General features: G+C 49.3%; 1 protein-coding gene across 1 annotated transcript in view; it reads right to left on the reverse strand.

Annotated features, from left to right (window-relative positions):
* The window catches only part of MTMR4 (myotubularin related protein 4), a 28,576-nt gene extending 2,550 nt beyond the window's left edge, over window positions 1-26,026 (reverse strand). Inside the window, exons 1-17 of the mRNA XM_086624665.1 lie at window positions 25,976-26,026; window positions 23,540-23,629; window positions 20,974-21,090; window positions 20,207-20,289; window positions 19,805-19,971; window positions 18,275-18,371; window positions 12,116-12,229; window positions 5,802-5,998; window positions 5,404-5,532; window positions 4,984-5,095; window positions 4,357-4,552; window positions 3,667-3,861; window positions 2,738-2,908; window positions 2,461-2,615; window positions 879-2,124; window positions 452-562; window positions 106-194 (exon numbers count right to left, since the gene is read on the reverse strand). Of these exons, the coding sequence (XP_086480791.1) occupies window positions 106-194; window positions 452-562; window positions 879-2,124; window positions 2,461-2,615; window positions 2,738-2,908; window positions 3,667-3,861; window positions 4,357-4,552; window positions 4,984-5,095; window positions 5,404-5,532; window positions 5,802-5,998; window positions 12,116-12,229; window positions 18,275-18,371; window positions 19,805-19,971; window positions 20,207-20,289; window positions 20,974-21,090; window positions 23,540-23,629; window positions 25,976-26,026 (3,320 nt within the window). The remainder of the gene's footprint in view (window positions 1-105; window positions 195-451; window positions 563-878; window positions 2,125-2,460; window positions 2,616-2,737; window positions 2,909-3,666; window positions 3,862-4,356; window positions 4,553-4,983; window positions 5,096-5,403; window positions 5,533-5,801; window positions 5,999-12,115; window positions 12,230-18,274; window positions 18,372-19,804; window positions 19,972-20,206; window positions 20,290-20,973; window positions 21,091-23,539; window positions 23,630-25,975) is intronic.
* Between the last annotated feature and the right edge of the window lie 300 nt (window positions 26,027-26,326).

The raw sequence follows: 26,326 nt of genomic DNA on the forward strand, positions 1-26,326 counted from the left end.
TCTCCTGGGAGGCGGAGGGAACGAACACTGCAGACAAGTGTTTTGTGAGGTTCACGACAAACAGGCCAAGAAGAAGAGTGGAGCTACAGCGATAACCATGTTTACCTGCAGTGATGCCTCCGCTTGGCCAGCCAGAATTCACTGTCGCAGTTAAAACAATGCGAGGCCATGTGGTCCGGAACCCACCGCGTGACCTACGGCAAACACCAGTCCTCGTCAGCTTTCCATTTGTAACACCACCCAGACCAGGCCTCAGGAACCCAGTTGCAGGCTTTGGGCCACAACAGGCTAGTCTGGAGTGAGCCCATCCCACAGGTCCACCCTATCAGAGGACGTTTTAAAGGACAGGGGTGGGTGCTCTCTGCCCTGCTTCCAGCCCACTCTCTGCTGCTGTAACCCCCAGAGCTGGCTCCCAGGAAAGAAACAATTCTCTCCTGCTGCTGTAACATACCTCAGTTTCCTTCTTATCAACAGGCTCCCAGCTGGCTTCTGACAAACAGTCTTCACTATGATCAGAACAGAAATCCTCAGTGTCGCTGCCATCCGATTCCTTCAGACATGTCTGCAAAAAGAGACCAAGTCACAAACCCCTTCAGCTGCCTCAGTCGTGGAGTCAAGAGCATTCCCTGCTCCAGCCACACTCCGTGCTTGTGAGGGGCACGTGGGTGGCTCCACAGCTCCCTACGCAAGCGGGTAAAGCATTCACGACCGTGTAGGAACCATTGCTTGGCCCTCAAGAAGCAGAGATACCTCTGGGAGATATGAGGACACAACACGTGGACAAGAGGGGAACAGGGCTGAGGAAACATAGGAACAATCTTAACCTCCCCTCCAACAATTAGAGTGAGAACTGTGGGTTGGTGAGGGCAGTTACTTACAAAGTCATCCTCGTAGTCCATGGGAGGCTCGGCCGGAGGGGCGCAGAAGTGGCGGATGTCCAGGCGCAGCTGCAGCTCCCGCACCTGCCTGCGCAGCTGCTCCACCTCCTGCTTGTAGCTGGCCTCGATCTGCCGCAGCCTGTGCTGGATCACGTCCGTCGGGAAGGGGAGCCCGTCATCGTCCAGGTAGAGAGGAGGCACAGGAGAAGGACATTTTGGTGGCATGTGCTTGGGACCAGACGCTTGTTTCAGGTGGCAGGGTAGCCAGGAGCGGCCGGGCTTCCCTGCGGGGCCTGCAAAGTGCGTGCCAATGTGGCCAGAGCAGACCGAGGGCTTCGCACCTTCTCTGGTGGACCACTGGCCACTGAGGCACAGGCCTGGTGCCCGCAGAGGTTTGCCGCTCAACCTCTTGCTACAGCAGCCATAGGAGAGGAGGTGTCTGGGTGCAGACTCCCCACTGGGGAGGGACGTCAGCATTCCTTGAAAACTGTCCCAGTTGGACCCCAGGAAGGAGAACTCGCTGCTTTGGCTCTGGGAAATGGGCTTGCGCCACTGCTCTAGCGGGACTCTCCCCAGCCGGCCAGGCTCCTCGCTGGGCACACTCCTTCCAGCATCGCCTTTACCACTGTCTTCATCCGGGCAGGGGATGCCCAGGGCAGGGCCTGGGATGTCCTGACAAGGGGCGCTTCGTGCCAGGGACTCCTGGCTGGGAATGTCTTGGCAGGTGGTGTTTCTCTTGGAGGAGCCTCCTCCATTGGACACCACGCCAGTGGCCTTCAAAGGTTCCTGGGGACAGGTTTCCAACTGCTTTCCAGAACTGGTGGAAACACTGTCAACATTTTCCTGTACGGAAGGATTTGGAGCTGGACACGTGCCATTCAGTTCCTCTGTGCATGTTCCGTTTCCCTTTTCTGCCTCCCGAGAGACGCTGTTTGCTGGCACAGAAGCCCGGCTGCTCAGCTGCTTGCTACGTCCTTCATGCTCAGCACAGCTGCTACACGTGCTGCTGGCCTGCAGGGCAGCCTTTTCCTCTGGCTCCTCCACCTGCCGCGTCCCTCCCGCGGCCACCGCATTGCCTTCGCCCAAGTGCAGCTCGGCTCCCTCAGCGGTGGCATGCCGGGCTTCCAGGCCCACCCGGACTTCCTGACAGTGGTTATTCAGGTTGGGATCACTCGATGTGCGGGTCAGCGGGCTGCTGGAGTCGCAGGCTGAAAGCAAGTCATCCATGGATCTTGTCTTTGGTAATCTAGAACCCAAAAGCAAACAAATCTCAAAACAAAACTCCTGAAACTTTCCTCAATTCAGTCAAAACTGAGATGAGGGAAGGGAAATGTTCCTAATTACAGATGATGGGGGGGGTGGGGGGGTGGTGCAGCAGCATGAGCTGAAATGCACAACGTGACAGCAGCCTGCCTTTGTAGGTGCAGTAGGGAGCTCTACACGCACTTCTCCAAGTGCCTGGGACAATGCTACGGAGCTCTGGCTCTCCACAGGAAAGATGAGAAGATCAGGTACAACAGAGGAACTACAAGGTTGCCACGGAGGGAAGTGGCAACCTGGGCCTGGAGTTCTAGGCTCTTACCTGTCCAAACACCTGCCACTGAACTCCTGGCTCTGAGATCCAGGGGGCAGATAAATGTCCATATCATCCTGTCCCAGAGGATGTGGCGAGGAAGCTGGGAGATACACTGCTGTCCAGACGTGCAGCGCTCGCACATGGCACACTGGGTGCAGCACCTGCAACAACCACTTGCGATAAGACACAGACGCAAAAGGAAACCCCTCCGACCTCTCCCCACACAGTCCCTGGTGCTTGGCAGGCGAAAAGCCTGGAAAGCTGGGCCAGGAGCACTACTGACCTGCTCAGACCCTGGCATATAGAGAAGATTGTGGAAGTTCTTATTGCCAGCCCGCAGGAGAGACCACACAGAGCAGGTACGCTTGTAGATGTTGTGCATCTCTCGCTCACAGGGGCTGTTCCCAAGGAAGGTCCCATAGAGGCAGGAATACGTGTGCTGCACCAGCTTCACCTGCAGCGTCAGAAGGGGAACAATTGTCAGGGCCATTGGGAAATGGTGTCTCCTGTCTGCACAGGAAATGTCTTCTACTCCTCTGGGACGGCTCATGCACTTCCTACCCAGCCAGTGACCCTACTGCTGTGCTCTCTTCCACCCAGGGCAGGACAGAGAGGGGACAGCAACAGGAATCACTTAGATTAAAGTGAAAGCAACAGTCAACTGATACCACACCCATCCCTCTATAACCCTAACCTGTATTATTTGACAAAACAGAGATTAATAGCTATTGTTCCCTAAGGTTTGGGGGTTTTTGATGTTTCAGACTCATATTGCTCCAAGATATGCAAATCAGGATTTTCATCAAAACAGTGCTGCTGATGGTATCTGAATTCACTGGACTAGAAAAGGAGCTGGAGAAGAAGTGATTCAAAGCAACCAGGGAAAAGAAACCTTTCATCACTGTGCAATCTGTGAGGAACTCCGAGCCTGCAGTACCACTGGGAGGAGGAGGGAATTGCAAGCAGGTAACAAGCTGGCAGAAGCATCACACATACAGAACCAGGTCAAAATACCACAACTGAAGGGCAGGGCTGGACCCGCACAGCGGAGGTACATCAGAAATGCCAGCAGAGAGCCCAGCACTACTCAGACGCTTTCCCAGTTTTCAAGAATTCAATTTTTGTTTTCTTTCAATTACAACACTGTAAAATATCACAGCCTTCCCTCTGCCTTTGCTCACACCTGGCAAGAGATAAGAGATGCTTGCATACGTATTTCTTACCAAAAAGCTTCATTAATTCAAAGAGGCAAGGAAATTGCTTCAGAAGCTGATGAACAGCATCCAGCCACTGGAGAAAAACTGGGCACTGCTCGTTCTGATCTTCCACCTTCTCCTGGTGACCACAGCGATCGCCAAACTTGTGACCAAAATCCAGCCAATCTGATTCGACAAGCACCTGGAAGCCCTGTGAATAAAAGAAAAAAAGCCCAACTGCAGACACTTTGCTGTAGGCACGTAGCAGGATGAGGCAAGCACCATCTGCCAGCAGTGCTGGGCAAACTCAGGACTTCTGAAGGGCTGGAAAGGAGGCTGCACCGGTGCTTGGTTTGGGGGCAAAGGCACCTGAACGTCAGAGGTTTCCTAACACAAACTAACAGCCATTATTTCTACACAATAAACTGCTTAGAGAACATGCACAGTTAAGAGCAGGGAAGCAGCTGAACCTTGAACACAAGAGGTTATTTACCACAGTACTTCACCAAGCTGGCCAGATGAGCGAGGGACAGCTCACCAAAACAGGCAGGAAAGGAACATGGAAAAACCCAACACCCACAATAGTAGCTCAGAAATGCCACTAAGTTTGATGCAAAATGTGATCCTGCTCCTTTCTCCGGAGACTCCAAGACAAAGAAGGCAACCTTCTAACAGACATGGACTAGCAGCACAGCACAACTCATACCTCCATGGTCCGGTAGTAAGGGTCCAGAAGAATCTTAGCCAGCGCTACAATCTGTGGAGTCCTGTCCCAGCCGTCTGAGCAATGAACCAGCACTGGACGCCCTTCTCTGTCCACAGCGTTGGAGACCAGCACTGCAGCCTTCAGCATGACAGAAAGGTGCTGCAGCCACTTGGTACTCTCCAGGGCTGAAAGCCAGCTAGAAGGTGTGAAAAAAGCAAGAAAATTATTGCTCAGCTCTCCAGTGAAAAAACAAAAAGATGTATTTTAACTTAAGTCTTTTCTGAGTCCTTAATGAAAATCAGTATTTTCTAAAACATGCTCAAGAGGAGCCGGCCAGCCTGGGAATAAGTGCAAAGGATCAAACCCCTAATTTCAATTTTTCCCAGATACAGTGACATTTTAGAAACCCTCAGAGGACACACACAACCAACGGACACTGAGGCAGTGCTGCAATCCCTTCTGGATTAACAGGGATCAAAATAAGCAGCATTCACGCACTGTGAGCATGCTCCTATCCCTCCATTTTCTGAGGTAGAAACTTGAGATAGGAAAAAGGAAGAGGGAGGGAAAAAAATCCAGGACATTAACAGATATGGTATCAAACTGAGGTAGAGAAATGTCACTTACTTGCTGGGGTCTGGCACCTGACTGCAGACAGCGCGCAGATACTGGAAACTGTTCCGGATGGAGTGGATGTTGGCCATGCCCATGAACACGACTTCGCAGTTTGGGTAATACTCTGGACACAACAGAGAGGGAAACATTCAGAGAGAAGCTGCTGCCACCACAGTCACTGCCTCCAAACGCTTAGTTTAGCTGTCCCCTCACGGCACCATTTCTGGTCTCCAGGTAGGCAGTTTTTCTACAAAAGCCTTGGGGCTGGCAGCAATATATCTGGAATAACAGACTTTGCAGAGAGAGAAGGGGAACACACTCCCAGAGATCAAGCACCAGAACGCTGACCCGCCCCCCAACTGCACTCTAGGACCCACTCGACAAAGGAGATTCAAGTGGAAGGTGTTCTGGGATGTGCTCAGCCCTCTGTACCTTCACATTCGCAGCCTCCTCCCTTCGCTCTGTTGGCCACAGCCGCAGTGTAGGACCTGGCATCAAGAATCAGCAGCTTCTGAGGAGTTCCTGCGTTCTCTACACCTGAACACGCGGTCAGGGACGAGTCTGCAGAGACAAACACGGACTGAGTTTCCAGCACCTCCCTCTCTCCTACAACAGGCCTCCAGTGCCACCCAACGCTGGCCATGAACGAGCCCAGAGACCCGTCCCACACACTGCGGTCAAGGCGTGACAGGGCCCAGATTATCCATCTGGATACCAGCTCTAAACCTTGCATCGTAACAGCCCCGTCCGCAAAAACTGCAACATTTAGGTGTAGGAAGCCCTGAATAATTCCCGTGTTTAGGAGAGAGTGGAAGAGCGAGCTGTCTCACCGAAGTCGGCATCGCAGGCCTCGCCGCCGTCGCTGCTCCCGTTGTGCGCCGTGCCACCGGATACCTTCACTCCAGGGTTCAAGGCACAGGCTTTGGCAATAGATGTCACAAGATACTCGTCGTCAGCGTTTCGCCAGCCCCACCAGCTGATCTCGGGCTGGCTGCAGCGTGCGATCACCGCCCCGTTGCGCACATTTCTGCAAAGGAAGCGAGAGCCTAATGGAGCCCCTGGAGAGGTGAGGAACAACCCCAGCAAACTTGACCTCCAGCCAGCGCCTGAGCAACCCACCTCACTGCTTTGTCTACCGCGTTTATGCTCAGCTCGGGCACTGGAACAGGGCAGGGCATTTCGAATAACCATTATTCGTAACAAGAGCAGTGACACTGGCTGTCACTCGCATCGCAGCGGTGAGGAACAGAGATGGCGGTGAGTAGCACTGGAGCGGCTAATGGAGCTGGAACAGCTGGCAGAACGGGATTGCAGAGGAGCAGGTCGCTGCAGTGCTTGCAGGAGCGGCTGTCAGGAACAGCCAGGGGCAGTGGCAGCTCCGGGGTCAGCCGCAGCTCGCAGGACGTCACCGCCGGGACCGACGGCTGCGCCCCGGGACTCGACTACCACTGAAACGGACGGGGAGTTTCTGCTGCAAGGGGGAAGCTGCCAGTTGTTCTAACTATTACTCTACTGAACTATTTTTATAGTTTTATTTACAATAATATATACAAATATACTGTTATCTGTAAATATATAATATATAAAATATATATTATTGCATATATATGTAAATATTTATATATTAAATCAGAGAGAACTTTAAATAATTATGATTGTACTTTGTGAAAGTAATAGTTCTGTTCTGTTCTCCCATTCTCTTCCTTTTTTTTCCTCCCTTACAGCACGTACCGGTTGTTAAACCATTTCATTTATCGCTTGCAGGTTCGAAAGATTAGCTCGCTCAGCATCAGACTGGTTAGTTTCTGGGTGGAGGCCTGAGCTGCTGTTTATTAACAACTCCTAAAATGTGAACCCTACCCTGGCTGTTGCTTACAGATACCTGGTGGAAGGCCTGAAGTAGGAATAAGTGTTCGTTTTTTCAAATGAACACACTACTCAAGTCATTCACAAATGGCCTGGACAGGCAACGGACCATTAGGTGACAAAGTTGCTGGTGATACAGGATTATCAAGGAGAGTCTATGGCTGTCTGGAAAAAGTTGCAAAGGATCTTGTGATACTGGCTGATAAAAATAGAGTAAGAAATTTCACATTGATAAATGAAAAGTATTTACAGATAATCTAAATGTAACTCCAGCTATTGACAGGGAGCAGTTGGGTACCAATCAGCTTCCAAATCTCAAAGATTTTGAAGTCACTGTGGAGCTCTCAAAAACCCTCAGCCCAATGCTCAAGAGAAGCAAAAAGGTTAAGAACGTGCTAGCAGTTGTTCCGAAAAGACAGAAGACTTGCTGGCACCACATCTTACTCATCTTCAAAAAACACAAATTTCTCACTAATCCATTTCAAAAAGGACAATGCAGTACTCAGACCTCCAGAGAAGGCCACCAAGGACAATCAGAGCTATAGATGAGCTTTGCTATAGAGACAACTTAAGAAGGAAACAATTCCCCACACCATGGGAGAAGGACAAGAACAGATGAGAGGCATAAAAGGTCATGAAAAATATAAAAAAGTGAGTTTGGAAGATTAGTTTTGTTTTTCCCTGAAACACAAATGAGTACTGGAACGGTCGGGCCACAAGTTTAAGAAAAACAAGAAGTATTTTTGGACAGCAGGCAGAACAGACAGTGGACTCACTGCCACAGTGCAGTGCGGAAGTACAAACTGGCTCCAAAATACATGAAATGCATGGACAGTTGGTCCACCAGGTGACCACGAAACACAGTCACACATTCTCCTGAATATCTCTTGTAGGAAATCTAAGATACCGGCTGCTCCAAAGATGCACCAGGAAAGAACACTTACATACCTGTCCCATTTGTTACACTTCCATGCTAACTCCTGGAGCCTGCACCTTCTTGGAGGGAGGATAATAAATTGGACACCCCCACACCTCAGTTCTTCACAAGGGCAGTGCTTGCCCCTCCCTATCCCACCACCCCTCATGCTGCACCTCTCTGAAGATGAGCTGGAGTAAGAACAAAGATGTAGAGAAAGCACCTGACAAACCACATCCAAGTTATTTTTTTTGTTTGTAGGTTAACACCTTTGAAAATGTTGCATTGGTGGCAAAGTAGGGCACGTAACGCTCTAGAGCCTAAAGCACACGAGCACGAGCCTCAACCCATCACCCAAAGGCTGTTCAGCTGCCAGCGAGGGCTATCAGAAGCCCTCTTGAAGGTATCTTTCTCATGCTGCCACTCTACAAGGGGCTCTGCTGTTCAGCAGAGGATGACAGTGCCCGTTCACGTTATGTGCTGTAAGGCAGCACACCAAGAAAAAACATCAAGGCTTTGAACTCCTTCTGACAGGGGTGTAGGGCATCTCACCAGCAGCTACTGCAGTTTCCAGGAAAGGTTTTGCTTCTCAAAGACAAGGTCCCCTTATTCTCCTCAGACAACTTATCAATAAACGCAGAAAATATTTTTCGTTAATGACATCTCATGGGTAATAATGATGAAGACCTTAAACAGAAGGCTGCCACATGTTCAGCTAAGTCAAAATACTGTGGGGTCCTTTTTCTCTCAGTGCCCTCTGCTGCTGTTTTGTTTTGCAAAGTGACTTGGAGCAGTCCCTCCCAGGAGATCTATTCCTGTCTTCAGGATCACTGCAGGATGGGTAACACAGGCAGCAGCACAGGCTTTGTTTATACCAGTAAATGAAACAGAGCCAAGGTGTGGACTTCAGCACAGGCCTGTGATCATCCCAGCTTGGTTGTTAGCACACCCACGGTTGGCCTGTGCCAACCCGCACTTTCCCAGACAGCGCCTGAGCACGTTTTTGGGAAACGCAGGTGCTGTGCCAGGGACTGCTCCAACAGGCTGTTCGGATGTGACGGCACTGTTTTGGGGTGCAGAGGGGAGAAAAAGAGTGTAGCTATGCAGGCTGCTTGAAGTCAGTGGCAGCCTGCTCAATGTGGTACGACAACCATTGCCAGAGAGTCATACTGATTCAGAAAACTTCTCAGCAGCACAAACTTCTCGGCACTGCAACAAATACTGGGCTGGGGACGGACTTGAGGTAACCAGTTGCAAAAGACATGGGGACGTGCCAACAAACACAAGGAAACACGGCCAGCATCAATGAGCACGGCGTCATCAGCAAGCAGAATCATGGAATGGTTTGGGTTGGAAGGGACCTCAGAGATCATCTAGTTCCAACCCCCCTGCCATGGGCAGGGACACCTTCCACTGCACCAGGTTGCCCAAAGCCTCATCCAACCTGGCCTGGAACACTTCCAGGGATGGGGCAGCCACAGCTTCTCTGGGCAACCTGTTCCAGTGCCTCACCACCCTCAGAGTGAAAAATTTCTTCCTTAGATCCAATCTAAACCTCCCCTCTTTCAGTTTAAATCCATCGACCCTTGTCCTAGAAAGCGCAGCAGGGGCCAGCGGACGAACAAAAGCCACAACTGAGCTTGCAATTAGCTTCCCAGTCAGGAGAGCACCCACCAATCGACTCTGCCTTCTCTTGACAATCCCCCCAGCACAAGCATATGAAGCATTTCAGGTTTTTTTCCTACTGGGGATTTTTGTGGAGGTTTTCCTCAAAGAAGAAAGCTCCTTTCTTGAAACTGAAATGGCAGGAGGTGCCACACTATTGTAACTTATGTGGACAAAATCATACTTTAGGGATCTTCAGTTTGATTTTAACAACTCGAGGCCCTTTCAGAACCCAGAGCTGGAGTACGAGGTGCCTTTGCAGCTTATCAGTGGAGCTTTTACTCCCAGATTCATTCACAGCACAAAGCTAGAGCACATCTGATATCGTTAGCACATGTCATTTAACCCATAGCAATCATCCAGAAAGCATCAACTAACAGCTCTCAAGTCCCCTCTCTGTTATTTTCTGGCCACAAGAGTGCTCACCCGCTATGCAGAGACGAGCAGTTTAGCTTAAAACACAGCCAAGAGCTGCGAGAGGGTTTACAGAGCTGTCACCTACAGGTTCCCACCTGAGAGGCAGGTATGTGAGTCCTTTCATTTCCTGAGTCTCTGGGTTAAACTCCTGGCTCACCCCAGCATGATCTGAAAGCCTCAGACCAAGTAGAGCTGGAGCAACGTCCACTGTTTGCCCGCAGCTTCCCTGCCAGCCGCTGCGGCACGAGCACGGGCAAAGGTGGTGCTGAGCGTCTGCGAGGAGCTCTCTTGCTGACACAGTCCCAAGGTCTTCTGAAGGTGGCTGTGCAGACAGAGAGCGATAACGAGGAGCGGCTGGCATACTGTGTCCGTCTGCCTCTGTAGTCAGCTAAATAATTAATTGCATCCTTTGCATTGTTTTAAAAGTTAATTGTGCCTGGAGGCTCCTGCATCTCTACTGTGCATCTCTCTCCACCGAGGACTCAGAGATGGAGACCTGAACTTTTGCTTTGCTTAAAAACTGAGTTATACTTTTTTAAAGAAAACTGGTAACGTGGTACCTTTGGTGTCAAATTTTACAGATCTGACTGTGACCCAGTGAATTCAGCCTTGCTCTCCAAAAGCTCTGAAGGCTACCAAACAGTCCTGTGGTTACCAAGTCCCTGGGACACACGCAATCGAGCCCACTCGTCCACTCTGTCCTGAACTATAAGTGATGAGGAAGAGCTGCGCGTGAGGCTTTTTATTTCTTCCCTTCCCCTTCCATACAGCACAAAGCATTCCAGAAACAGCCATGGCCCTCATGGACCCTCCTGGCTGAAAGACTTCAATCTTGAGGGCAAAGGCAAAAGAGTGCATGGAAATAAGAAATACATATGGGCAAGCACTTGTCCCATCTTGTAACATCACCTGTCAGCATATTCTAATCTGATCCCAGGCTGCAAAGGGTTGCAGCTTCAGCTTGTAAATTACTGGGTACCATTACAGCCATCTTACAAAGCGAGGACCAAAATAATTGTGAGAGTAGCAAAAAGACACAGCTTTGCCCTCGGGTGGGGAGGCACACTGGGACAGCCTCCTGCACCAGGCCATTTTTAGCAAAAGTAATCACAAATACAATTAACTTCTTAGCTACAGAGAGGGAAAGGCTCCATACCATAGTACTAATTACTACTCTGCTGTAGAAGTTACTACTTCTAGTAGTAATATGCTGTGTTTTGCCAGCATCGAACAGCAAACCATGTAACATGGAGATGTACAGTTAAGGTACACGTAAATTCACTGGTTTTGTTTCCTGGCTTTTCTGCTTCCCAGAGTTGTCCTTTGTTGTGCCGCTCTGATATTTTTCAAAGCTTTTTATATCTGGATTTAGTAACTGCTAACACAGTTACTAAGGCTGTGGTTTCTAAGGCTAGAAACCATAACGTACGTCAAGACACACACACCGACTAGGTGTACCTACTCAACCAGTCTCCTGTTAGTTTCAAATACGTCAGTCTCCTAACAAACATTTTGCGTAAGAAACTATCCCCCTGCCCTGAAAAGCCCTGGTTTTTTGCTGCCTAGCCTCCTGCATCCCCTCATACAGATTATTTTTGGAAGGCTGACCAGGGAATAGGTACTCTGTACATATACCAGCTACTGAATCAACAAAGTTCAGCCACACGCAAACATTTCATTTTGTTACCTAAATGTTGTCAAGTTCTCAGAACTCAGTCAAAACAAAAGTGATTTGCACTTGGGTATTAAAAGGTATGTCCAGACCTGAACACCTAGTTGAGAGCAAGGCCTAGCTGAGGCAGCAGGCTTAGTTTGGCCAAGATTTCTTTTTGAAGTAGCAGTTAGGCACGTACCAATCTGTGAAAAAGTTTTGAAACTCAAAGAACGAGATCCTTAATTGGACATAATGTTCTTGCTGCATCTCTCATAGGAAGAAAGTCACCCACATCTTCAGATCTAACCAAATCAGGAAAGAAACAACAGTCACTGGAACATTGTTTCTCCCTTCTGGAGGACACCCTGCGCTAGGGACCTGTTCTGCGACAGTAGAGAGGCTGATAGGTGTGCTGGGAGAAGGAGTCCTGGGAACAGCACCTTTTCAGGTAGGAGGCAAAAGGAACACACAGCATATGGACCAGAACGCCGCTATCGCTGTCACCCCTGGCTCCACAGCCCCGTACACGTGGAGCTAACCTGGCTTCACAGCTCTGCACGAGAGTACAAGGAAAAGGGCAGCTGTCGCGGGTTTGGGGGAGAGCACTGGTTCAGTTTTGTATTTACCTATACACCACCACAGGGATCCTTTTCCATGACCTAAATGAAGCCACGTTCTCTAGCTCCTTATCAGTGATCCAGACGGGGACCAGCAGCTTCTGGGGATAACTGGAACAAAGCCTGGAAAAAAGAAAGCACAAAGGTGAAATAAGGACTTGGCAATCAAAAATCTGCACTGGAGAAGCTGTGCAGAGAGAAGGCAGGAGCAGCTCACGTTTCCCCAAACTCAGCATGTAGGACTTCAGCTCTTCCTCTTCATTTCTGTCTCAGTACAATCCCAATGTGGGAAGAGTGACCCAAAAAATGCTGTCAGGAATGAGCCGAGAGAAGACAACCTCCTTTCACCTCAGACCCCACCTCCGAGCCCATACTAAATACCCCAGTACGTCCCAAGGGTGCCTTTGGAACATCCTCTGGATTTAAGAATTCATGAGGGTTTAGGGAACAGCGCTTAATTTATGTGGGGTTTTGGTTTTATTGCAGCACTTGCAAATCCAGAAACGCGCACAGCTTCTGGTAAATGATGCTCTGCCACTTTCTGGCTGGCAGAAAACTGGTCACCACCGAGAAGCTTTATGCATTTCTCCGCAAGGAAGACACAACTCTGCCCAGAATGCTGGCAATGGCAATTCCATATATGCCACAATAAAATGACATGAGGAAGATCTAAAAGAAAATCTTGTTTGGTGGGGTGCCAGAAATCAGATTCCTGATACACATCTGATCCCCTGCCAGCAGCAAGAGGAATGTGATGGGCGGGCGAGTCCCTAGTGACCCGGTCCCCTGGGGAAGGAACTCGCAGCATGCACAGCTCACAGCAGGGAACCCAACTCTTCAGTGAGCGGAGCCGAAGGAGCCCCGCATCTGAAGCGCAAAGCAATTTAGCTGAAATGGAAATTCCGTTGGTGGGGAGTGGGGGAGATGGGAAGAGGCAACAAGATTGTGAATACTTAAGCGTCAAGAAAAACATTAAAAACCCAACTACAAGTACATTAACAGCAGGTCAAGAGAGGAGCCAAGGAAAAGAGGGGAAAAGCCAACCAGTGTACTGGGAAGAGGGGGAGAGAGCAATATAAATAACATGAAGCACAGGTAAAAATCCAGGAGCACAGGGGCATCCTGGTTACTGAAGCTCCTACCCCGGCCCTGCTGCTCCCAGCACAGGGCTGCATGCAGGGCAGGTCGGAGGCTTCAGAGACAAAGCACCACCTGGACGCTGGACCAGCTGAGCTCCAGCAGACAAAGCTGTACAGGGCAAGGAACAAAGAGCAGCTCTAGCTCTAGGCTATAACCCACATCATTTAGAAGGAATGTTTCAGGGCAGATGGGAAGCAAACTGAGAGGGGTGAAACTATCCAGCTGTAAGCTCCAGAAGGTGGCCCGGTGTTCCCCTGAGCCCAGGCTATCCCCACTGATGGCAACAGGCACGATACAGCACTTAGTATTATTTAGTTTGTGATGCTAGTAAGGAACTGCCTGCCACGTTAGAAGATGGCACTTCACAGGGTGTCTAGACAGCTTCTCAGAAAGCCCCAGGCAGAAAGCAAGGTAAGGAAAAGGAATCCAGGAAGCAAAATTAAAGCTGTCAAGTAAGAAGCTGAAGACCAGGATGTCTGTGGTAGGATGTCTAGGCTTGGACATCTCTGAAATGCTTCAGATGCCATGTGTAAATTCGGTCAGGAAATTAAAGAAGCATTGAAGTGTGACTGAGAATAAAAGCATGGGGAAGAGGGTTAGCACCAGTTACAATCTGGAAGAAATTCTGGAATACCTGAGTCTACACAAGAATGGGCTTCATCGAAACAAAACAAAATCAGGTCTCTGACCCTTCAGATGAAACATTAGGGAAGATATCTTAAACTAAAAATTGAGGAGAAGCAGTACAGGATAGGTTCAGGGCATATCTTCTAAGAGTTAAGTCACTAAAACTCTGTAGCCTTAGGAAAACATTAAGATAGAATTCAATAAAATTCAGGTAGGAAACAGGACAGTCCCAAGAAGTTAAGCCAAATTTAAGCAGGGCACATCAAAACAGGCAATGAGGTCAAGACAAACAGACCTGTGCTTCTGGGCTAGAATTCCGAAAAATTAAATACAGGAACTGAAAAGCTGCAATGCATAAGTATGCTGGCTTTCTGGCACCTTATAAACTTGGTACAAGAAGATTATTAGTGGTACCCTAAATTTCAGAGTACAAGTTTTGTAGGAAGACTGAAATAGGTTGAGCCTATTTCAGTGGTAGGTCCAGGAAAACGTGAAGGTAGAAGTGTGAAACTAAGCTACCAGCACCAACAAGCAATGCAGAATGTGCACGGACTCAAATCCCAAGGCTAAAGACAAACAGGACCAACAGCTGTAAAACGCGTAAGCATCACGATAACGCATGAGACAAGGGCGACGTTTTCGGACACGATCTGCTGCTTCTTGGTGCCACCAGTCAAATAATACAAAAGTACATCACTCTTCCTTCGGTCCTAAGCTGCTCCGAAATAGAATAACCGAAAAAATCACTTTGTTACAGTATTCATCACACGGCAGAACTCAACGATGATTTTGGAGCGGACAAGCTCCCACGACAGTAACGAGTTTCAGAAAACGGGGGATGATATGATGGTTATTTAAATGTGCTATTCGACGGTAACATAAAATGCATCAAAAAGAGGTCAGATCAGAAAGAGCTGGCAGAGTTAAACAGTGAACAAAAGAAGGATTTTAGAAATAAAAGGACATCCTTCAAAGAGGAGAAATATTTCCAAAGGACATGAGGAGCCAAATGTGCACCCGAATTAGAAAACAGTAAAAGCAAAACACGTCGTGCAGCTTTTGAGAAATGATCTGTTAGATTAAAACTCTGAAGGCCTTTTCCAAGCTTCTCAGAGGTATCAGCCTGCTATGAAGTTGAAGGTTTGATAGATCAGCAAGATCACAGGAGAAAACCAAAACTATATGTGCTGGCGTTCAGCAGAAGAGCCCACAGAGAAGCTGCCAGACCTAACCCTGTTTTACGAGGGACGAGGCGCAAGAAGAGATGAACGTGGAAACTTCTGCAGGGGAAGTTTTAGAACAATCTGCGAGGAACAAGGAGTAACTCATCACCAGGACTAGATAACGCTCAGCATTTCTACAGCAACCCAGATGTGCCCCAGGTGAATGATTAACCGAGATGTGTAAGCTATTGCTTACCTTGGCTTGGGTGCCAGAGGAATGAAAGGTGGCAAACACGATACTAATTTTGTAAAAAGGTCTCTGGGGCGAACGTGGGAAACCACTGGAGTCTGACTTCTGGACAAAGCAACTAACTGTCACAGTTGGTGCAAGGGTAAACACGGTGCACTTGGGAAGAGTCAACACGGTTTTCGTGGAGGGAGGTCGCGCATCACGTACGCAGTTTGCTGGAAACACCACTGAACGAGCAGATACAGCTCACGTGGCTGACAGTCGAGGTGGATTTTCAGGAGGGTTTTTTGTAGATGTGTTTTTTAACAGGTGGCTCACCGAAGACTTCAAGGAAACTCCTCTTATGAAACAGTAACTCTTGAAAAGATAAATAGTATAGCACTTAAACGGTCGTTTTTTCACAACAAAGGGAGTCCCAAGGGGAACCACATTTGTCCCTGCATTGTGCAACACACTCACGTGTCACGGGGAAAAGAGACCAACAGTGAAGCGACGTGGGTCACGGAGGGGTGGGCTGAAACACCCCCGGGACCACGTTGAGCCAGAACATCGAAGGAAACATTTTCGAAACTGTGAGGTTTGATCCCAGAAAAAGGTGGCTGTAACACCACAAAGACATAAATTGGCACCACCCACATCTTTGGACGAAACATCGTCTTACCACGAAGGTAACAGCCAGTCCAGTGAGAGAGATCTTCCTTCCCAGGATGCGAAAACACGGGGTTTATCACTAACCATCCTTGTAGACTTACTGTGTATCACGCAAGCAAGAACACTAATTATCACTTTTCCAATAAACGCGAAGGATAGTATTAAAATTTGTAGAGAATTGTAACAAAATAAGACAAAACATGAATTAAGAGCAGTCACAGAAACAAGGAGGAAACATCAGCTGTTTAAACCAGTAACACAGAACCCCAGGCAGATTTTTCCTCATAAAGTCAAATATAAATAAACCCACAGTTGTAAAAAGATCAAAGCTGAAAATGAGCATGAAAACTGAAGGAAAAGTGATTTTTTTTTTTTCTTTTTTTCTTTTTGAAGGAACTACAAGTGCAGCAGCATTAAGGCTGATAGGAAACAACCATCTCGGACAGCATGGATGCACCAGATGGGGAATGCCAGAATGTGTCCATCTCTCTGGGTGTTCAGATCAATGAAGATGTGAGAGTCATGGGGAGATCATGTAATAATTTTATTATCATTGTATGCTGAAATAGTATACTTTTATCAAGAAGAAAGGAGTGGTTATTATATGCTTGTATTGCTCTAATTTTATGACGGCTGTCGCCAGGAAGACAATTACAGTTTCCAGATAAGGACATTTTGGAACAGACTTGAAAGACAACGCACAAAGCCATTACCTTGGAATATCCTGTCTCTAACAACACTGTTTTGCCAATGCTGGGAAATAAAAAGATAAAAAGACTATAAACAGTTAAAAAGTAACCCGATTCCTGTGAATAGAGGCAGGTGGTAATGATCAAAAGCCAAGGCAGGATTTAAAGACACACTCCCTGAAGCAGCAAGAGAGAACTGGTTTCTGAGTTGCACAAGCAAATCACACCACCTTTAAGCTCTCGGGACAGCTGTAGGAAGCTGCAACCTGCCAGGATCCCCAGGTAGGAACTCAGCAGATGGGGGAAAGCAAAACCAGGCCTACGTTCAGCTTGCTAAGGTTTGTTTCAAGTTCTTCCTTTCCTGGTTTGGTCAAAAATAAAACATCTGGCTTTAGAGACGTTGGCAAATTGCTGTGTATTGCTGGCCAAGAGGTGAACCGCAGATGGTCAAAGTTGAACGTTCTGCAATAGTCAGAGGGATCCACATCTCAAACCGCAGGAGAAAGCAACAGCTGTCAAAGACTCACGCTCTACACCTAGGGCAGCGACCTACAGGTCGCACACTCCAAGACTGAGGAACTCAGGAAAATGATTTTTTGTTTGACATCCTTGGAGAAACTGCGTGAATGCCATCAAAGTCATGTTACACTCCAAAAGCAACCATGTGGTCAGTACAGCCAAGTAGAAACTGTAAATTAAACCCCAAAACTAGTGCTTGCTGCCTGGATTCCTGAGGAAGAGAGAAGAGAATAGGCACACTGCAAAACTCCACCAGGATTTCTCCAGGCCAGTGTGCCTGAGGCTTCTCATGGTCTCCACAAGAAACTGGTGACCTGGCACTGTCCTGTATACAGGTGATGGGGATGCCTTTACTGGCTGAGAGGCAGAGAAAAGACTGAGGGATACCAGTCATTTCAAGGAAAGGATGATAGGGAAAGCAGAAATGAATACATCTGTCAAAGCTTAATAAAATCCTGTTGGCTTAATGCCACCTGCTGCAAAGAATGCAGAAGCGCTTCTCCAAGAGCTCCTGTGCTCTTCTCCAGGAGAAGATGACAGGCTGGAATTAGAGGTCTCCACTCCAACCACCCACTCACAGGGGTCCACCTTCAACACTAGATCATCTAAGACTTGAAACGCTGCAATGATGGAGAACCTTCACCTCTCTGGGGATCTGTGCCCAGCATGGCACTACCCTCCTGGGGAATAATTTTTTCCCTCCTGTGTCCAGTCTGAATCTCTCAAGCTGCACCTTGTGGTCATTGCCTCTTCACTCATCTGCCACCCTCAGAAGAGGTTCATCCCGTTAGGTTTTTAACTGCCCTACAAGCAGCTGTAGGCTGCCAGCAGATCACCCTGTAGCCTCTCCTGCACCCAATTGAACAAGTTTTGCCCATTCCCCAGACTTCTGAGCATCCCAACAGTCCTCCACTGGCTTGCCCCCAGTTCCCTGACAGAGCTGAAGAGCTGCCCGACTTTATGAAAAACTTGTGGTTTTCATTTCAAACAGTGCCAGCATTTTAGAGAGAACAACTGACCAGAAAGGCAACCCTACAATGGATGGTTCCTTCAAGACTCCAGAATGTCTTCAAGGATGAGTTAAGGCCACCACATTATAAACTACCTGAGTCAGTGGTGAAACACTCACTTGTAATTGTTGTTGATGTCAGAGACTCGCCAGACGTTCTGCAAGTCAAAGCCCATCCTCACCAGCTCCATCTCAAATCGGTATCTCACATGGTCTCCTGGAAGAGCAGAGCACAGGGTATTTACTGACAGCCAAGCAGAACTGAGGAAATCTAAACACAGTAGTGGCAGCTCCATAGCAACCACCATAGGATGGGGAGAAACTACGGACAGCTGGATAGCTGGGATCTCGCTTCAGAAGCCAAGAAGTCTTGTCCCTCACGGGGGTTCCTCTGCTTATTTTGTCAAGCCAGCTCACCTCTCATTCTCAGGGCATAGAGCCGCATGGAAACAGCCTTCCCATGTCCACATGGAGTGTGGGAAGTTAATTTAATCCACTTTTGCCCTTCTGGCAGAGATGGCTTCCAAGGCAGACGTCAGGAACCCCATGGCAGAGGAATACTGAGCACGCACCCGAGGCAGTTCCTTGGTCCAGGCTGCTCTCAGAGGCTGACTCAGGGTTTGCTCTCTTATGTTGTAGCCTCACCTTACGAATCCTGGATGTCTTTATTGCTCAAGTGTCAAATGTTGTTAATAAATAAATACTGCAAAGGTCTTCACTCCATTCATAACCTGCAGCAACTATTTCCACAGGTAAGTTTATTTATACGAAAGAATAACACTTTCTCTAAAGGAGAGATAGCAAATGTCTCCCAATTGCTGGTGTTTGGGACAGAGTAAGAGCACATGCAGTTTACCTTTTCTCTGTCAGCTTCTCTTTGGTATCTCTGTCAGCTGTACTATTGAACCCATCATGCCATCCCAACCTGTGTTTGGACTTTTCATTCAGGCTACTGCTTCTGTCCTCCAATACTAGCTCATTTTTAGGTCTACAGCCAGGTTTGTCACTCAGTTTTCATCCCCTTTTATTCATGCTGAAGCTGTTTCAAGACAAGACAACTGCAAGTGAACTTTGTGCTCCCAGAGAAGGGAAACTCCCAATCCACACGAGGGCACCATCACAGCTCTGGTTTTCTCTTCGTGGATTCAAAGATCTTATTTGTGCCTGTGTAAGGATGAGCCAGACATCTCCACAGACCTGATCACAGGAATGTCACAGCATTCCTAGGTGTTGGGGAAGAGATGCAGATGGACTCATATTAATTATGCTGCCTCAAAGCTGATGATGTTTACTATCCAGGGACAAGATTGCTTGAGGTCTCTCATTATTATGATGAGCATACTAAAATCTGAGATGTTTTCTTCATTCACAGGAAGAAAGGGAGAGGCAGCTTATGTGTTGCTGGCTCAGAATGCTCCTTATTGTGCTTATTACTGTTATTCCTTTTACCGTGGTCGTTATCCAGCCACATCTGGCCATCACTTAGATCTCTTGGCCATGTGGTATGGGATCCCTCTCAGCAAGATGAACTCGGGCTATGGCTACAGCAGAGCTTAAGGCACAGCCAGACATCAGTTTATGAACAACAGTTCAAATTGCATTGCAGACAGAATGCAGGAAGAGCAGGAAGGAGACGGGCCAGGAGCTTACCTGGACGGCAGAGATGTGCATGTTGATCCTCCTCATCAACACAGACTCCTAAGCACCACGCATGGTAGGCAAATGCAAAGAGGTCCTCAGGCTTAGCAGGGCGGGCGATGGCTCGAGTGAGCCTCTTTAGCCACTCCTGGCACTGCTTGAAGGTGGAAAAATGGCACCTGCGAACCCAAATGCAAATTGTCCTCAGCGGCTACAGTCATCCAGTCAAGACGCACAGACAAGGAGCTCTGCTCCACTTAACCAGGAAAAGGAACAAAGCACCAAGTCTTGGAAAATGTGAGTAACCTTGGCCATAAACAGCTCGATTCCAACAGCAGCACAGAGGGAGACACCACAGCTGATCATGGCAACCAGCCTGCAGTGGCATCTACAACATAGCAATAAAACAGATACCTGATCACTTTGGAGTCCTTGCAGACGATGTGAAGCTGGAACATATCCCGACACTCCACACTTTCCATCATCCTCAAAGGCACCTGCAAGGGACAAACGTAGGGCATGACAAGCCATACCACATCACATAGCAGACATAGCAGCCTTGCTTGTCGGCCCACCACACGTAGTCACGGCTCTATCAACAACCATGAGCTTCTGGTTCAAACTACAAATCCACTCTGAGGTTTGTGAATCTTCACGACCCAGCATAGAGCCTCTTTCAACAAGTGCTATTCCAATTTCTCTTCTGTCCCTGGGTAGTCAGTAACTGGCCCCAGGTGGGAGACTAAATCACATCCAGACAAGCACAGGTAACTGTGCCAAACAAAAGCTGCAATAAAAGATGCCAAGCCAAGAGAGTAAGAGAAAGCCTCAGGCTCCTACCGGCTGACTCAGTTGCTGGTCTCCAGGTAGGAGAAGTTTCATTAAGGCTGGCCTGCAAGAGACCTTAACAGTCTTAAAACTGCCAAGTTTAATGCTTGAATTTAGAAAGAACAGTGAGGGAAAGATGTAATTATTATCCAACAGAGAACCCCATCTACACATCAAAATGCAGCAGCAAAACGACAACTGCATGACCACCATTAACGAGAGACAGCAGCAGGCTTGGCATCCTTCAAGAGGCACAGCTCCCCTGCCACAGACCACAGAAACAGCCTATGCCCCCTCAAAAAGCTGTGAGAGGTTATGGTTCAGGCACCAGAAAGAGGCAGATCCAGACTTACATTTATCACGGAATCCTTGAATTTGATATGAAGCCGGTAGTTGGAGATGGCGATCACAGCATCATTTGCATGGCCAAGATACTCCACCCCCTCGCCCTGCAACACAGTGAATGGGACCTGGAAGGGAGACATCACTCATTCAAGACACACGCAGAGTACTTCATACACCAGAAACACAAAGAGTCACTCTTCCTCCTGCCTCTGCAGTGTATCTCCTGCAGGACATCATTCGCTGCAACCTGCTCTTCATGCACTTCTAAGAGCTGACAACAGCACAAAATGTCACCGGTACCCACCACCCAGCCCCACGTGATGGATCTTCTTCCAAGGATGCCTAGGAGCCACTGAGCACCTCCCAACAGGCAATTACTTGCAGAAGAGAGGCGTGCACCACAACTCTACGTACACCTATCGTGGACATTTGGCAGTGAGGGTGTAGAGGAAGAGGGCTTTATGGTCCCTGCTTTTTAGAGGAGGTAATGGCAGCCCTGGTACAAGCGGCATGACAAAGGACATGACCTCAGACTGGGGAGTCTGAGCTGGGGAGTGCTCTACACAGCTCCAGGCAGAGCCTGATCCAACCAGGGTCCTCTGCCCCAGGGCAGTGTCACATCTGTGATCCTGCTACTTCCTTTAAATGAAAGGGGCTCTCAGCAGCACTACAAGACTCACCATCATCAACCCAGGTAAGTAAATGAATCAAAGTTTTGCCCAATTTCTGTTAACAACGCTCGGAGGGAATCTCTGAGGAAACTTCATTCAAGTTACCTGTATTAGAATTTATTTTAAAAAACCAAACATATTCAAGTGTCTTTCTGTTTTTCCCTATCAGCCCAGACATGCCATAGCTATTTTTAAAACAGGGGATCCTGGCAGATGGCCAAGTCTGACTTTTCTTTTCTTGTATTAAAAAAAAAAAAATAAAAGGCAGATCAGCCTCAAATTCAGCAGGTGCCTTTTTCCTTAGATGAGTAGACTCCTCCTTGTTCCCTGAATGCCACCTACACCAGGTAATGTTGATAACCAGTTATGCAAAAATGTCACGGAGATTTATCATTTCAGCCAGGGCCCTTTACTTGCCAGACAGGGCATCTGATGAAACAATTCATTGCGCTGTAATTGGTACAAGTCAGACCACCTTGTCTTTATTTCTAAGCTGTTTCTACGGCTTGGGTATATGCTGCCTAAAAATTGAATTTCCTGGATTTCAGACTGTATGTGCAAGTGACAATTGTACTAACAACTTCTCCCTTCTTAAGTTACTTGTACAAAAATAACCTTAGACTGGCACCTGTATGAAAACTCTTCAAAAAAATTAATTATTTGACATTAAGATAACATACTCCCTTTATTTCTGCAGTTTATTTATGGGCTCTTGCAGAGCTGTTTTGAGTTGGCATGTGTTTCTTCTGCTTACGTGGCTCCTTCACACAGCAACAGAAGGGAGACAGATTAGAAATGGGATGGTAAAACTGGAAGAAATGACAGGGAAATCCTGGAACAAACTGACAGGTCCCAAGTACAGCTTGTTATCAAGCCGACAGCATCCTTTTAGAATCCGCTTTACATTAAGAGAGTAACAATTTACTGAAGGCCAATTACCCTTTGGGAGGGGTGAACTTTACGGTCCTCCATGCAGAAGACTAAAGCAGATTCTGCTCTTCTCCAGGTAGTCTGGGCTCAGAGTCATCTCAGTGGCTTCACCTCCACAGGCCCCAGACCTGCAGCCCTGACCCCGTGCACTGCCTCAGCCCGTGTTTGCTCCTTCAAGTCAATCCTCCCGTTGCCACATTTCAGTCCTTGCTCTTACCAGCACCGTTTACCGAGATGATGCCAATCACAGAGCAAACTCAAACACTGCAGCAGCAGTGAGAACATACAGCGTGAGCCTGGCTGCCGCTGTAGGAGGAGGATGATGAGCACTGGGACAAGGTGGCAGTGGACTACGTTAAAGGAAGCAAACAAACACCAGGAGGCTTTGGCTCCCGCCGTTCAGAATACCACCCTTGCTGCACAGTAGCAACAGTGCCCGGGTATCTTTCAAAGGCCTTTTGCAGCAGGAGGCTGGCACCACACGAAGGTTTCACTTTCCAACAGCTCTGCGGCAGGAAAATGCCAGGAGCAACATATATTAGGACCAGATCAGCCACTGCAATTGCACGGTATGGCTACAGACAGCACAGCTCAGCCCTGATATTGTCCCACAGAGCGCCTACCTGCTGCAGAGCGCTACGCAGGCAGCGTCACGATTTCTCACTGTCAGCACAGGCAGAGGACAGGGAATACCCAGGGCGGCTCTGTATCGCATCACGCTCCAGCCGTACTTCCCAGCGGCAGACGCGATGCTGCCCAAATGACAGTGTCGTGGCAGGGCTGGGAAGGCAGGGCCAGGGCTACAAAACTGCTGCCAGCAGCCTCCACGCACACGGAAGGACCTGCCAGTCCGAATGTGGACTACAGTGCCGGCCAGAACATGGGCTGGGCTGCAGAACTGCTCTCGGGTTTCACATGACCAGAGTCAAGCCTGCCGCATCCCAAAGCTGTTTTGGTTTTCTTCCTTCCTTACCTGCAATGACTCTTCCTCCTTTACAAGCTCTTTCGGGGGGAACAAGTCCTTGGCCTGGATATACTCCAAACTGGGAGGGCCCTCCTCACCCTGCATTGCAAACAAAACACACGTTGAGACAGGCCCCAGCCAGCACGTGTTATAAAAAGCCAAAAATTGAAGCTGCTGGATAATCTTGGCACCCCGATACCTTGGGGATCCCCTGGACCTGTGCATGGAAACACCTGTTCTGCCTCCGGACCATACTCTGCGTTGCAGGACCCCAGCAGCGCCTCTGGCTGCTGTAGAATACCCACAGCCCAGCGAAAGACTGGAACAGGTCTCCAAATCCTATCTCTTCCAACTGTGTGGTCCTGGGAAAGCCAAGCAGATACACCTTGACCACACACAGGATCTTGGACTGATGTGATAGCAATTTGACATATCAAATGTTATCCCACCGCCTTCACTACAACACCAGAGCAGAAACATCAGAACACAGATGGTTTCCATTCACCATCCAGCTTCGACCTACTCTTCCTCCTCTTGTGTTCTTAAGGACTCTTTTCTTTTGGGAGTTTTCATTTTCACTCTTTGCCTAAAGAAATGTGGGAAAAGCCTGAAGCTTTTTGAGGAGAACACGTAAGTGTGAAACATAACCCTGTAATAGCTGCATCTAAGTGCACCCAATTCACAACAGGCGTTACTGACTGGTGGCAGCACCCAAACAGGGCATTTGTCCTCAGGGCAGCTGAACATGTCCAACCTGCTCAGACGGACACCCTGGAAAGCCCACAGAGGCCTCAAAGAAGTGGTCGGAGAGGACACATGCCATGCTTGGAAAGGTGGAGAGAGTGTCTCAGTTTGGGATGTGTGGATCTTCAGTCACTCATGAAATCTTGGTCCTTGTTTTCACCAACCATCACCCCATGCTGTCAAACCACCGGCTTGCAAATGAACGAGCAGCATGCAGACACTCAGATGAGGATGTTCTCCTGCTTGGAGCCCAGGACAGTGTTAATTCCACAGGTATTCGGTGTGGGCATGTTTCCTTCAGAATACCTCATGCTCACTAACTATAGCTCCTCCAGTCTCCAACATTCATTAGGAAATACCCTGTTCTGAAAGCATTAAATAATATTTTAAAAAGAAACATCTTCCTGGTTAAGTCATCTGAGCCAGAAGCCCAAATTTCAATCTGTAGAAAGGAGAACCTGACCCTTTTGGCTCAGTTGTACCTAAAATTATGTTGAATCCCCTTATGTTGCTGCCAGCTGCTCAAGCCTCAGCACCCACAGCTACAGCCCATCCAGGGCAGCCAGACCCCGTGCAGCCACCTTCCTGGCTCCAGAGCCACCCGTGCCCACGCTGCCTGCAGCCAGCATAAAACTCAGCACCAACCCCAATCGCAGGTTGGTGCTGCCCCTCCTCACCCACTCACCAGGTCCCTGCGTGACGCTGCCAGGGACACAAAGGGCACACAGCACCTGCTCCAGCAGCCCCTGGGATTATAAGGGGGCTCAGGGGACCCTTCTGCCAGTGGCACGCTCCGACACTGAGGTACCAGCCCGGGAGAGCACGACAGAAAGGTGGGTGCCTGCATGCTGGTACAGCAGCTGGGGCACAGAGGGACCCTCTTCTCCCATCACCACTTTGCATCTTGCAGATAAATCCCAGTGAGCAGCAGGAACTGGAACAGGGCAGCCTGAGCTCTCCACCAGCCTGGGTGTCCTTGAATCCCCCTCGCCTGCAGCACGGGCCAGGCAGGAGGCTGAGCGTCTCGTCTCCTCCTGCCACAAACTCGTCCCGTGGCATCAGCCGGGTGGGGGCCGCAGGACCCCACTCTCTTCACAAGCAAAGCCCATTTGGCCACGAGTCCTTCTGGGAAGGTGGGTTCTGCAGGAAGGGGCATCAGGTCTCCTCTGACCAAGAAAACTCCTTCCCCTGAAGGTATAAAAGATGCAGAGCCCAGGACACCCTCCCACTGCAATGCCCTCCCAGCAGCATCAGCACAAGAGGGGGGTCTCGCACACCCCTGTCTCACATGCCACAGCCACGGCAGGAGCACAGAGCTCCCCGGCGGTCAGCCGCTCTCACACGGTAATTTTCCAGCTCCAGGAAAGGACCGGCCTCGCCAAGGCCTTCCGGCCGACTCAACCTGCGGTGCCGGGTGCTGCCATGCCCTTGGGCCCAGGCAGGGCAGCAGCGCAGCACCGACAGGGGCCATGGCATCCTCCGGCGGCACGTGGGAGGGAGGAGAAGGGGATTCCCCTTTGCAGGGGGGCTGCACGCCAGGCTGGGCGGATCCGGGGCAGGAGGATCCGCACGCAGCCTGGCCTCAAGGACAGGCCTGATCTAGGGCAGCCGGCTCAGCATGGGAGCTGGAGAGAGAAGCTGGCTCACAGCCCTGCTTACACGGAGGAGAGGAAGGGGAAGGAAAAAGAAAGCAGGACTTACAAAGCAGTTGAGCATGGAGCAGGAGACGCGGCCTGGCAGACTCATGTTCATTTCCCGAGGCGGCAGCTGGGCCGGGCACACGCAAGCAGCATCTCCTTCCTCCGGTTCTCTGCTGCTGCCGGCAGCGGCTCCGAAACTGTCGCGTCGGGATTGCCGCAGCCTCCCCGCTCCGCCGCGAAGGGCAGGAGCATCCCTGCTGCCGGCGGCCGCAGCAGGTGCCCACCACCGCCGCCACCGCTCGCTGCCGCTGACAATGGAGGGAGGGAGGGCGGAGGACGGCCAGACTCCACCTACCTCCCAAGGCCGCCGAGCACGGCTCTGCCATCTAAGTGTCTCCCTGACAGGCGAGAC

This window comes from Tauraco erythrolophus, chromosome 21 (genome assembly GCF_009769465.1).
Source record: "Tauraco erythrolophus isolate bTauEry1 chromosome 21, bTauEry1.pri, whole genome shotgun sequence".
NCBI classification, from domain to species: domain Eukaryota; kingdom Metazoa; phylum Chordata; class Aves; order Musophagiformes; family Musophagidae; genus Tauraco; species Tauraco erythrolophus.